Below are 12,219 nucleotides of genomic sequence, written 5' to 3'. Positions count from 1 at the left end.
CATGACCCGGCAAACCCCAGTGCTGGATAAGGTTCAAAGGACTTGCCTAGAGAGAATATTAAGAAATGTTTGCAATTTTTTTTGTTCATTTTTTATTACTATAATTTTTTTATAGATTTTGTAGCTTTTTCTGCTATAAATAAAGCTTTTTTTTAAATTTATTTATTTAACCATCACTCTTATCAGATGTCAAATAATACAGTCGTTCCATCAGTCTTGATAATTAACTTAAAGCGTACCTGTCAGTTCCTTCCCCCCCAAAAAAAAATGTGTTTAATTTTTAATTTTTATTCCTCAAAAAAAAAAAAAAAAAATTAATAAAAAAAATAAATAAAAAAAAATATAAAAAAAATAAAAAAAAAAAATATATATATATATATATATATATATACACACAGTGGTCCCTCAACATACGATGATAATTCTTCCTAACGAGCCATTGTTTGTCGAATCCATCATATGTTGAGGGATTTGTGCAATGTAAAGTATAGGAAGCTGTACTCACCTGTCCCCGCCACTCGAGATGGTGTCCCCGGGCCTCCGCCGGGCTCTCCGCTGTCTTCTCCGGTCCTCCGCTGTCTTCTCCGGTCATCTGCTGTCTTCTCCAGTCCTCTGCTGTCTTCTCCGGTCCTCTTTCTTCCGCAAGGCCTTACTGGGCCTGCATAGCTACATCATTACGCCACTGCGTACGCCATTCCTATTGGATGACTTGCGCAGCAGCGTATTGACGTCATCGGAGAGGGCCGAGAAGACACCGGAAGACCAGCGCTGGACCCGGAGGGCACCCCGGAGCATCATGGAGGGGTAAGTAATACTTACCGCACCACACGGGGAACATTAAGCTGCTATCCGGCAGCAGCTTAAGCATTTGGCATTTCATATTTTTTTTTTTTTATTAGCTCACAGTGTCAGAAATCCTCTTAGGGGAAGGGGACGAGTCCCTCCCTTGTGGTGGTGTTAGGTGATTGGTGTGTGGTAGGAGGAGGCGTGTCCCTCCCTGGTGGTGGTGGCATGTGATTGGTATGTCTGCTCATGTAGCCTTGTCCATGAATCATTTCTTGTCCATGACTCAAGGACTGGTTAGTGCCCCATTAGGTATGGGGACCCCTAGTGGTGGATTTTTCATAAAAACTTTTAGATCACGGAGCGTCCAAGCACTGGGCCCCCCTGTGATCTCCTTTATGGAGCCCGACTCCCCTGCAGTGTTGTGTCATGACTCCTGCCCAAAGCGGGGTTCGCTATATATCTCTTTGGGAGAGCCCTTCGGCTATCTTCGGCTCTCCCAAAGAGATATTGTAATGGCCCTCACTTCGGACTGGCCATTACAAGAAAACTGCTTCTGAAAAAAAAACACCACTAGGGGTCCCCATACCTACTGGGACATCAATGAGATATTTCCTATAAACATTCAAAACATTTTAATCAACCATATTACAAAAGGTCTTTAACCCCTTTACTCCTTAGCCTGTTTTGACCTTAACCCCTTAAGGACCACAGGTTTTTCCGTTTTTTGCACTTTCATTTTTTCCTCCTTACCTTTTAAAAATCATAACCCTTCCAATTTTGCACCTAAAAATCCATACGATAGCTTATTTGTGCGCCACCAATTCTACTTTTGCAGTGACATCAGTCATTTTACCCAAAAATCTACGGTGAAACGGAAAAAAAAATTCATTGTGTGATGAAATTGAAGAAAGAACACAATTTTGTAACTTTCGGGGGCTTCCGTTTCTACGCAGTACATTTTTCAGTAAAAATGACACCTTATCTTTATTCTGTAGGTCCATACGATTAAAATGATACTCTTTTATAGGTTTAATTTTGTCGTACTTCTGGAAAAAATCATAACTACATGCAGGAAAATGTATACATTTAAAATTGTCATCTTCTGACCCCTATAACTTTTTTATTTTACCGCGTATGGGGCGGTATGAGGGCTCATTTTATGCGCCATGATCTGAAGTTTTTAGGGGTACCATTTTTGTAATGATCGCTTTTTATTCATTTTTTCATTATACAAAAAGTGACCAAAAATATGCTATTTAGGACTTTGGAATTTTTTTGCACGTACGCCATTGACCGTGCGGTTTAATTAATGATATATTTGTATAGTTCGGACATTTAGGCATGCGGCGATACCACATGTGTTTATATTTATTTTTATATACATGTTTTTTTACAAGAAAAGAAGGGTGATTTGGACTTTTATTAGGGAAAGGGTTAAATGACATTTATTAACAATTTTTTTACACTTTTTTTTTTTTGCAGTGTTATAGCTCCCATAAGGGGCTATAACACTGCACACACTGATCTTCTACACTGATCACTGCAAAGCCATAGCTTTGCATTGATCAGTGTCATCGGCGGTCGATTGCTCAAGCCTGCATCTCCGGCTTTGAGCAATCAATCGCCAAAGGGACACGCCGGAGGAAGGTAAGAGGACCTCCGCTCGTGTCCCAGATGATCGGGACACCGCATTTTCACTGTGGTGGTCCCGATCAGCCCCATTGAGCAGCCGGGAAGGTTTCACTTTCGATTTAGATGCGGTGTTCAACTTTGAACGCCGTGTCTAAAGGGTTATTAGCACGCAGCACAGCAATCACTGCCCCGCGCTATTAGCCCCAGGTCCCGGCTTCAGATACATGCCTCTAAAGAGGCCTGTGGAAAATGAAAGAAGCAATCTGATTGGTTGCTATGGGCAACTACACCACTCTTCCTCTGCACAGCTTTTGATAAATCTCCCCAATGGACATTTTCACAGGAATGGTTTATAATTCTTAGTATAGTCTTGGGGGGTTTCCTAAGTGAGGTTCTCATGCATGAAACATGAAAACAGATGTTGTTCTTGTCAGATTTCAAAACTCATCAGATCTCATAACCATAATGAGAGACGCCATATAGCCGTTCTCATTAACACCTTAACGACTTACGCTCGTGGCCGGCTCAGTTATGTGAAGCCCGCTGCATAATTATATACAGATTGCTACCCTATAACTGTAATCTGCAAACTTGGGCCCTCCAAATATTGCAAAACTACAACTTCCAGCATGCCCGGGCTGCCGTTGTCTCTTTGGGCATGCTGGGAGTTGTAGTTTTGCAACAGTTAGGCTTCATAATTATATACAAACTGTTACCCTAGGACTGTGGTTTCTAAACTGGGACCCTCCAGATGTTACAAAATTAAAACTCCCATTGGTTGTTCGGGCATGCTGGTAGTTGTAGTTTTGCAACATATAAAGGGCTGCAGTTTGGAGACCACTGCCTTGAAACATCCTGTACAATTCCCTCTGTGTCACTTGTGAAATTCCATACAGTACCATATTTTCGTTGAATTTTTTTTGTATGTGTTAATGTGTTATAATTTTTTTATTATTATTTTTAATTGTGTGTGTCTTTATTAATTCATTCTTATTTTTATAATTTTTTGTTTGTTTGTATTGTATGCATATTTTTTTTTTGTATTTTTTATTGCATGTGTCTTTATTATTTTTTTAGCAATTTTTATGTATGTGTCCTTAAGGTGTTCTGGATGGGTAACATACCAATTCTGTATACTTCATTATAAGCTCCACATGATGTTCCATATAAATTTCTCCCTTATAAATGTTTTTTTTTTTCTTTAGCCGTTTATACAGGGACAAATCAGGTGCCCGACGTCTTCTCCACAACCAATCACATGACCGTCTATTTTACATCAGACAGCTCTACCACAAGACAAGGATTTGAGGCAAATTTTACAACCGGTTATCGCCTTGGCATGCCAGGTACGCAACCTATTTCTTTACTTCTTTTCATAGTCTAAGAGTTTATGTTTGTCTCTGAAGTCGGTGAATATAGATATTTGTCAAGAGTCAAGGTTTTTAGGTCAGAGAGTGATTTCCAGATGTTGATACTGTACATGGATTTTTCTATTTCTAGAGAAATATGTAGGATATAATTGTGAAGTATGGAGATTCAGGCCTGTTTTGTCCCTGTTTTGTCAAAAAAAGTTTTAAATTATGAAATAGCCAAATAAATACAAATATTAAAAAAAATAAAAAAGATTGAAATATTAGAGCCAGGAGCATTTACAAAAAAAGAGTCTTTAGAAGTAATTCAGAGTCTTGAAGTCACACTGAAGGCTCATGCACAGCGTATGTGTCATTCATGTGTATTGTGGTGCGCACAAGGTAAGTCAAGGAGATTCCAAATCACTAGCAGACTTACCATGCATGCTCTGTAATACACATTTATGGTTTATTGGCTTTTTACACATGGCCTGCACTGTCAGGTAAGCCCTGTTTATAAATCAACAGGAGGAGTTGGCCCATGGCCGAAAAAAATAAATAAATATATGATTGGCAAAAGGTTCTTCTCACCTACTCTATGTGTTGCTAGTTTAAAGGGATACTCCAGTGGAAAACATCAGTTTTCCAAATCAACTGGTGCTAGAAAGGGAAACAGATTTGTAAATTACTTCTATTAAAAAAATGTAAACCCTTCCAGTACTTATCAGCTGCTGTATGCTCCAGAAGAAGTGGTGAAGTTATTTTCAGTCTGACCACAGTGCTCTCTGCTGACACTTCTGTCCGTGTCAGGAATTGTCCAGAGTGCAAGCATATTCCCATAGCAAACTTATCCTGCACTGGACAGTTCTTGACATGGACAGAGGTGGCAGCAGAGAGCACAGCGGTCAGACTGAAAATAACTTCACACCTTTCTCTGGAGCATACAGCAGATGATAAGTATTGGAAGAATTAAGAATTTTTCCAACAGAGTACCCCTTTAAAGTGGTAGTCCAGGGAACGGGACTTTTAGACAGATTCCCTATCCACAGGCGTACACATGCTCCTACCTTCCCAGACAGACACAAGTGGCGGCCGCTCAGCCAATCACTGGATGAGGTTGGACATCGATGTGGTCAATGATTAGCTGAGCGGGCCGTCACTTGCATCTGTCTAGGAACGTTGGGGATGGAATGCGCTGAGGACGTGTGAGTCGTGGCGCTGTACAAGAGATCGCAGGTGTCCTAGCCTTTGGCAAAAGTTTAGTTCCTTGGACTACCCCTAAAACAAGGCTAATAGAAATATGCCCTATAATTAAATCATAAGATGATATGCAAGTTGTGAAAGAACTGATCAATAACCTATGATATCGGTAGAGCAATCGGCAGCAAGTTGATGTTCACATCCACAAAATTTCTGATTTGGCTGATTGTCACATGTCCAATTGGACTGTATAAAAAAGGGAACATCATTGAGCTTGAAAAGAGAAGGTCAAAAAACCCTTAGTTTAGCTGATAATATGAGATGTTACTAAAAGTTTGTAAGATTCATAACGTTCTCTTCAGGGAAACCGCTGGATTGGTTACAGTCAAAATTACATTGTCGACATGTAAGCACACAGTTAGGAGACGACTACCTATGGTAATCCACAAAGGGGTGGTACTCAGGACAGAATGAATATCAAAGGGGACAGGTGGCAGCCCGATTTAGTTCTATCGTAATTGTTAAAAGGTGTAGACACGGTCCCATGCATAAACATTCTGGAGAATGAAGTAGAATAAAGCAGAAATAACCTGCAGGATGTTTCCCTGTAAACCCTGCTTGTGTAGAATCAAGAAGACGTATGATCAGTATATGTGATCAAACACTTTCATGCTGCCTGAACCACAAGTCATCAGGGCAGCCCTTACTGCATTTCCTGTAGGGATGAAAGGTCACATGAACAAGGAGTAAGCAGTCACTGGCCTGGACTAGGCTCAATCAAAATGGCAGCGGCAGGAGACTGTGTGGCTTCTTTTTTATTCCCATCATGCCAAGCAAATCCCTTTTAAGTGCATCTGTCACTTGAATCACACCTTCTAAGCTGCCACAGGCAAGGCATACCTTTGTAAGTTGGTTTGATGGATTTATTACAGACAGTTCACAAGTGTCAGAGAGGCATGGCCAAGGTCCGCTAAGCCCCAGGGCCACAACACATCTCTTCTCTGATGTCATTCCCTCTCCTCCTGTTTATTGGCTCACAGGGCTCGACTGTGAGCCACGGCCCTCTGTATATTTCCTGCGCATGCACTCACAGATGGCAATCTACACATGGTAACTGCTGACAGATGAGCCTTGTGGGTCAATTAACAGGAGGAGACGGTGTGACGTCAGATGACAGAGGCATTGCAGCCCTGAGGCAAAGCGGACCACACCTCTCTGACACTTTTATAAATTGTATAAACCTTTTCTATTTGGATTAAAGTTACCATACCTATTTGCATAGGTATGCTTTGAATGGGAACAATTATCCCTGCTAGACTGTGTTGGCAATTGGTAGGTGTAATTCAAGTTACAGAATCACTTTCTGGTCTTCCCGCATGTAGTGATTAAGACATATGGCTGCATCATAATCTCATGGCTGCCTTAAGCCATTACATCTTTATGGTGGAAATGTCACTCTGATGAACATCAATATTGCCTATGGTTATTGGATAATTCAGTTACATTATTTATGGTCCAGATTGATGGTGGGAGGACACTTGGGCACCCTTATGCCCTGGGGTCAAAATAAAAATATTTACACATTACTTCTGCATATGCTTTATAGAAATAATTCAGGCATAGTATATTTTAATGATTGGAATAGGAAATCCTATCATTAAAGGGGTATTCCGCTGCTCAATGTTTGAGACAAATGCTGGAGCCGGCACCGAGAGCTCGTGACGTCATAGCCGTGCCCCTCATGACATCACGACCTGCCCCTCCATGCAAGTCACGCCCCCTCCCATAGACTTGCATTGAGAGGGCGGGAGGTGCCATCAGGTGAAACCTTTTCTTTTTCCTTCTCCTTTTTTTTTGTTTTAATATTTTTACAAACAAAACGTGAATGGAAATATTCACAATTATCTACTTCAAGTTAGAACAGATGGCTTTCCATTTGCTATAGCACAATGTAACATAGAAGTGTCTGATCTGCAAAACATGCTGTTTTCTGTCAGTGATAGAAAATAGAAAATTCAGTTCTATTACAAAATTATTTATATCACAGCACGGCTAGCAAAAGGGCTGGCAAAGAGAGGAACATATGATGGATACTAAAAACAAAAGCGATGGGGGTTTCTAATGAATGGTCTTCTGTAAGCTGTGAGACATGAGGAAGGTTTCGCAGACAGGTATAGCGGGCGAGGATTCTATTGTCTGGGGGGGGGGTAACATAAATTTTGGGTGATACTGAAGCGTGACATCCATTCAGAATGCATTGTTGTTAAAGGGATTATCCAGGAATAGAAAAACAGCTAATTTCTTGTAATAACAGCACTACATCTGTTCTTGGGTTGTGTGTCGTATTATAATTTTAGCTTTATTCACTTTAATGGTACTAAGCTGCAATATCACATACAGCCTGTGGTTCTCTTTTTGTCAGTGGTCATTTTTTTTGACACTGATAAGTCCTCTAGTTCTTGTCGCACAGCCATTGAAATGAAGGGGTATTCCTGTCTGAAACAAAAATTTCACATCCACATGATATGCAATAAATGTCTTCCTCTCATGAGAAAAGTTCCACCTATCATGAGACCAATGGGGGAGATTTATCAAAATCTGTGTAGAGGAAGGGAAATGCAGTTACCCATAGCAACCAATCAAATCGCTTCTTTGCTTTTAAAAAGGCCTGTGAAAAATGAAAGGAGCGTTCTGATTGGTTGCTATGGACAACTGCACCGCTCTTCCCCTACACAGGTTTTGATAAATCTCTTCCTATGTCTCCAGCCTGTTAGTTGTAGTTGTAGATGGGCAGGATGTTGTAAACAGAAAGGTAGGATGTTTAAGTCAGTTTACTTAAAGCGTACCTGTCATAGTGCAAAAAAAAAAAAGAAAAAAGTGATATGTTACTCAGGACACAATCCTGATCATGTGCATAGAATTTTTATGTGTCTCGGACCTGTATATCCAGAGATATAAGCATTTATCTGCTGGTGAGTTACTTTTTCATTGTGCAGGCTGGAGGGGGCGTGTCAGTCTGTCTCCCTCACATGAGCAAGCCTGGGCAGTCAGCCAATCAGTACTCTACTCTGTAACCCTTTCCTCTCTGGTTTAATGTTTTACATGTTAAACAGAGGAAGATACTTGGAGCTTGCCTGCAGTAATCAGAAGACATTATGGTGAATTCATAACAGTATAAAATGTATAAATATAAGAATAGATCTTTATAAAATGAGTGCAAGGATTTTTTTTAGATAAAAGTACAGCATTTTTATGAATACATGTTCTATCTGTTTTATCTTCTCCTAGTAAAGCTGAATGCTCAGCATAGCTGTCACTATTTGTGTCATTCATCTTTCACAGACTCCTGAATGTCTGATCACCTTCTTTGTCATTCAGGAGTCCGAGAAAGCTTTGACTATTTCAGCATGCTGGGAGTTGAAGTTTAGTAACAACTGAAGCTGCAATGTTTGTAAATAACTGTGTTAGAGCAGTCTTGCCTCCAGCTGTTGAAAAACTACAGCTCCCAGCATGTCCACACATCCTTTATCTGTAGTTTTGCATACACAATAAAAAATCTCCTATACTGGATACCGGTATGCTTTACGGCCGGTATCCAGTATGCTGTAAAATCTAGACTAGTCTGTCTGGCTAAAAGACAGGTGACCCCTAGTGGCGGCTATTTTGAGCTTGATTTTCAAGTGAAAATGTAAAAAAAATGTAACAGGTGTATATTGTGAAATGTCATATTATAATGAGTCCTGCAATATATGAAAAGTTTTTAACAATGACAGTGCCTCTTTAACTCTAAGGCTGTTGTGTAAATTAAGTTGGGTGTATTTTTATGCACAGTTTTGCCATAGTTTTTTTGCCAGTAATTAAAAACAAAATGGCTGCATCAGTAAGCAGTATTATGGCCATGTGATTACTACCGAAGAATAGGCCAGTCCAATTCACTTGACAGAGAAGAGCCCAGAAACAATATTCATACACTGAATAGAAGGGACTTCACAAATTGTGTCTGCACCCAGAGATCCGACAAACCCAAAAAGGGGCATGGTTGATTGGAAAAGACTCTATTCCTTTAATAGGGCAGGTTTGGAATGATCCTGTCACACACACACACACACATACATACATATATGCATACATACATACATACATACATATTCTATGTTTTAATTGTGCTTAAAAAAACTCAAGAACACACTTTCCCCCATCTTATACACAGACTTTGGACTGAAGCCCAAACACAGGAAGTGCAGCCTGGAGTGCTGAGGGGGGGGGGGTGTCCAACCAACAGCATATGGCAGTTAAGTGTGCGGGGAGCTATAATTGGATGAGCCTGGACACACACCCCTCAGCACTCCAGGCTGCACTTCCTGTGTTTGGACTTCGGTCCAAAGTCTGTGTATGAGATGGGGGAAAATGTGCTCCTGAGATTTTTTAAGCACATATGAAACATAGAAAACTTAATTAAAAAAAAAAAAAAAAAAAAAAAAGTATATTACAAATATTTTTACATTTACTATAAGGAGTGCAATCGCAAAAAATAGTTTTTAATGAGAGTTACCCTTTAAGGTTAAATATGCAAGATTTTAGGATTATTTAAAAATCTTGTTAATGAAAGGCAAAATTAGAAAAGACATGATCTGAAAACCAAAAATATGTTTAATTTTTTTTTTTTTTATTTAAACTATAGCGAGAGACATGTCAAAAGTTTTAAATGGTCAAGGGCTAGTTGTTCAGACCCTGACTGATCACTAGAATGAACCAAAAAAATTGCATTCCAAGTGCAATCTCTCAAAGCTCTGTGCCTTGTGATCAAGATAGACTCCCAATGCAAGTCTATGGGACCCTCTTGGTCACTCATATGCTTCTCTCCCCACTCCTTCTAGCAATCGGTAAGGATCTGAATACTCAGAACTCAACTAATAAAAACTTTTCACATATCTCTACAACATGTAATTTTCTTTTAACCTGTCAAGGATTCAGGATGTACAGGTATACCCTTGCATCCTTGTACTTAAGGGCCAAGGGCACACCTGTATGCCCTGAATCCTTACACGGCTTTGAAGCAAGCGCAGGAGCTGCGTTGGCTTCAGAACAGTGTTAGTACTATCAGTAGCCGGACACTCACTACTTATGCCAAGCAGCGGCGATCCCACCGCTGCCAGTCATTAACCCTTTCACTCTAAGGTGAAAGTAAAAGATCTCTGGTAACTCAGAGGGGCTAACAGAACCCCCGCAACATAATCGAGGGGGTTCGGTAAGCGGAGGAGGGTCCCCTTACCTGCCTTTTGCTGCTGATTGCAAATCTAAATGATGTAACCTGGCTTAGCCAGGCTAGATTAGTGGATAGCTAATCGTGCTGTATAATGTTATGCTATATGCATAGAATTATACAGTAAATGCAGTTTAATGATTGCATATCAAAGTCCCTATAGGGGGAAAAAAACTAAATTGAAAATAAAGATAAAAAAGTTTCTAAAATTCTATAAAACCACCTCCTCTAATAAAAAAATAAATAATAATTACCCTTATTTTCCCATTGTACTAAAAAAAAAATAATAATATTATATTTGGCATCAGCGCATGCATAAATGTTCAAACTATTAAAATATAATGTTTATGAAAAAAACATCAAACATCAAAAATACAAATTTTTAATCCCATCACATATCAGAAAAAAAATTATAAAAATAACAATCAAAAAGTCCCATCAAAACAAAAATAGTACCAATTAAAACTACAGATCACGGCGCAAAAAAATTAACCCTCATAGATCCCATATACAGAAGAATAAAAAAGTTATAGGTGTCAGAAAAGGACAAATCCCATTTACCTCTTTTGGAAGAGAAGAGTTGAGACTTTCTATGAATCTGTCTGTACACCAAACACTCTTTGAGGAGAGATGGTCACAAATGATAAGTTCTCCTTCCTCTTCGTGTTGGCGATAGTGTCCCAATACCCAGGTCTCCATCTATCAAAACTTATCAAAGAAGAGATGCTACCAGAATCTCCTCTCCATTACAGTCTACAGGAATCATGGGAACAGCTCAATAAACACATTTTGTTTTTTCTGTAACTCGTATATAGTTTAATGGAGAGAAATGTGCATGCTTTACCTGCTCCATCCTTAATGTACTCACTAGCTGGACTGATAGAACAGCTATTATTTGATAGAACAGAGAACAAACACTTATGAGGCTTTCATGGTATTTAACTAGGTTTAAACAAGGGAACAATATTTTTATTTCAGTGTTTTAATTAAAAAAAAAAAAATACCATGCATATTCAGTAAATACATAATAAAGCCTTTCTTTAGCTTGTATGCATAACACCTACAGTTTATTAGAAGGGGCTAGTCAAAAAATAACCATGTAAACTTGTTATACAGAGGATACAATAGCAGATTATGCAATAGGTCTTTCAAAGCATCTTTGTCTGTCGTCAATGTTCTCATCCTTATGGTCCTTGGTGTTCTACACAATGTCCTGCCTCACTATTACTGTTTTATTGCAAGGGTGAGCTAAGATTTATGTCACTTCTTTATTTCGTATAAAGACAATAAACCACTCATTCCTACATACTATGTTGAACTGTATGAAAAAGAAGCTTTTATCTTTCAATATTTACAAGTGACAAATATAAATGTGATGCCGGTAACCTCGATTAGTGGATATTCTGTCAATTAGGGCTCGAGATAATAGCTGGCGCTGAAAAATGTATTTGTTGTTGCTGAGGCATTGTTATGTCTGTTGTATTCAGTCTTAGGTAGACTCAAGGGATGTGTGCTCATAGGTGAGGGTCATCTGCTGCGCTTAGGCTACTTCCTATGGGACGGTTCATTGTGATGCTTTTTTTTGATATTGTTCTCTTTTTAGTTCAGGAAAAGATAGATCTTGAGTACAAAAGCTTTTCACTAAAATTGTTATGTTCTGAGTTTATTAATAATTGAGGTTGTAACAGATGGCACAACTACAGTATATGTTATTTTACTGGTCGCCAACATGGAGGAATGAAACTAAAAAGTATAAATATATAAGAAATAACATATCACTAGTGTTGCTCACGAATATTTGCAATGCAAATTTTATTCTCGAATATCGCATATTCGCAAATATTCGCGAATATAGCACTATATAGTCGTAATTACGAATATTCTTTTTTTTTTTCTTTTCTTCACAGTACACATCACAGTGATCACCCCTCTCTGCTTCCAGCTTGTGTGGTGTAAAGAAGGCTCTAATACTACTGTGTGAGGACTGGT

At 39.1% G+C, this 12,219-nt stretch overlaps 1 protein-coding gene across 1 annotated transcript in view; it reads left to right on the top strand.

Annotated features, from left to right (window-relative positions):
- TMPRSS15 (transmembrane serine protease 15) overlaps nucleotides 1-12,219 on the top strand; it is a 311,771-nt gene that overhangs the window by 124,415 nt on the left and 175,137 nt on the right. Inside the window, exon 10 of the mRNA XM_056560197.1 lies at nucleotides 3,624-3,764. Coding sequence (XP_056416172.1) covers nucleotides 3,624-3,764 — 141 coding nt within the window. The remainder of the gene's footprint in view (nucleotides 1-3,623; nucleotides 3,765-12,219) is intronic.

Source organism: Hyla sarda, chromosome 2 (assembly GCF_029499605.1).
Source record: "Hyla sarda isolate aHylSar1 chromosome 2, aHylSar1.hap1, whole genome shotgun sequence".
NCBI classification, from domain to species: Eukaryota; Metazoa; Chordata; class Amphibia; order Anura; family Hylidae; genus Hyla; species Hyla sarda.
This window is presented reverse-complemented; position numbering and strand designations above follow the sequence as displayed.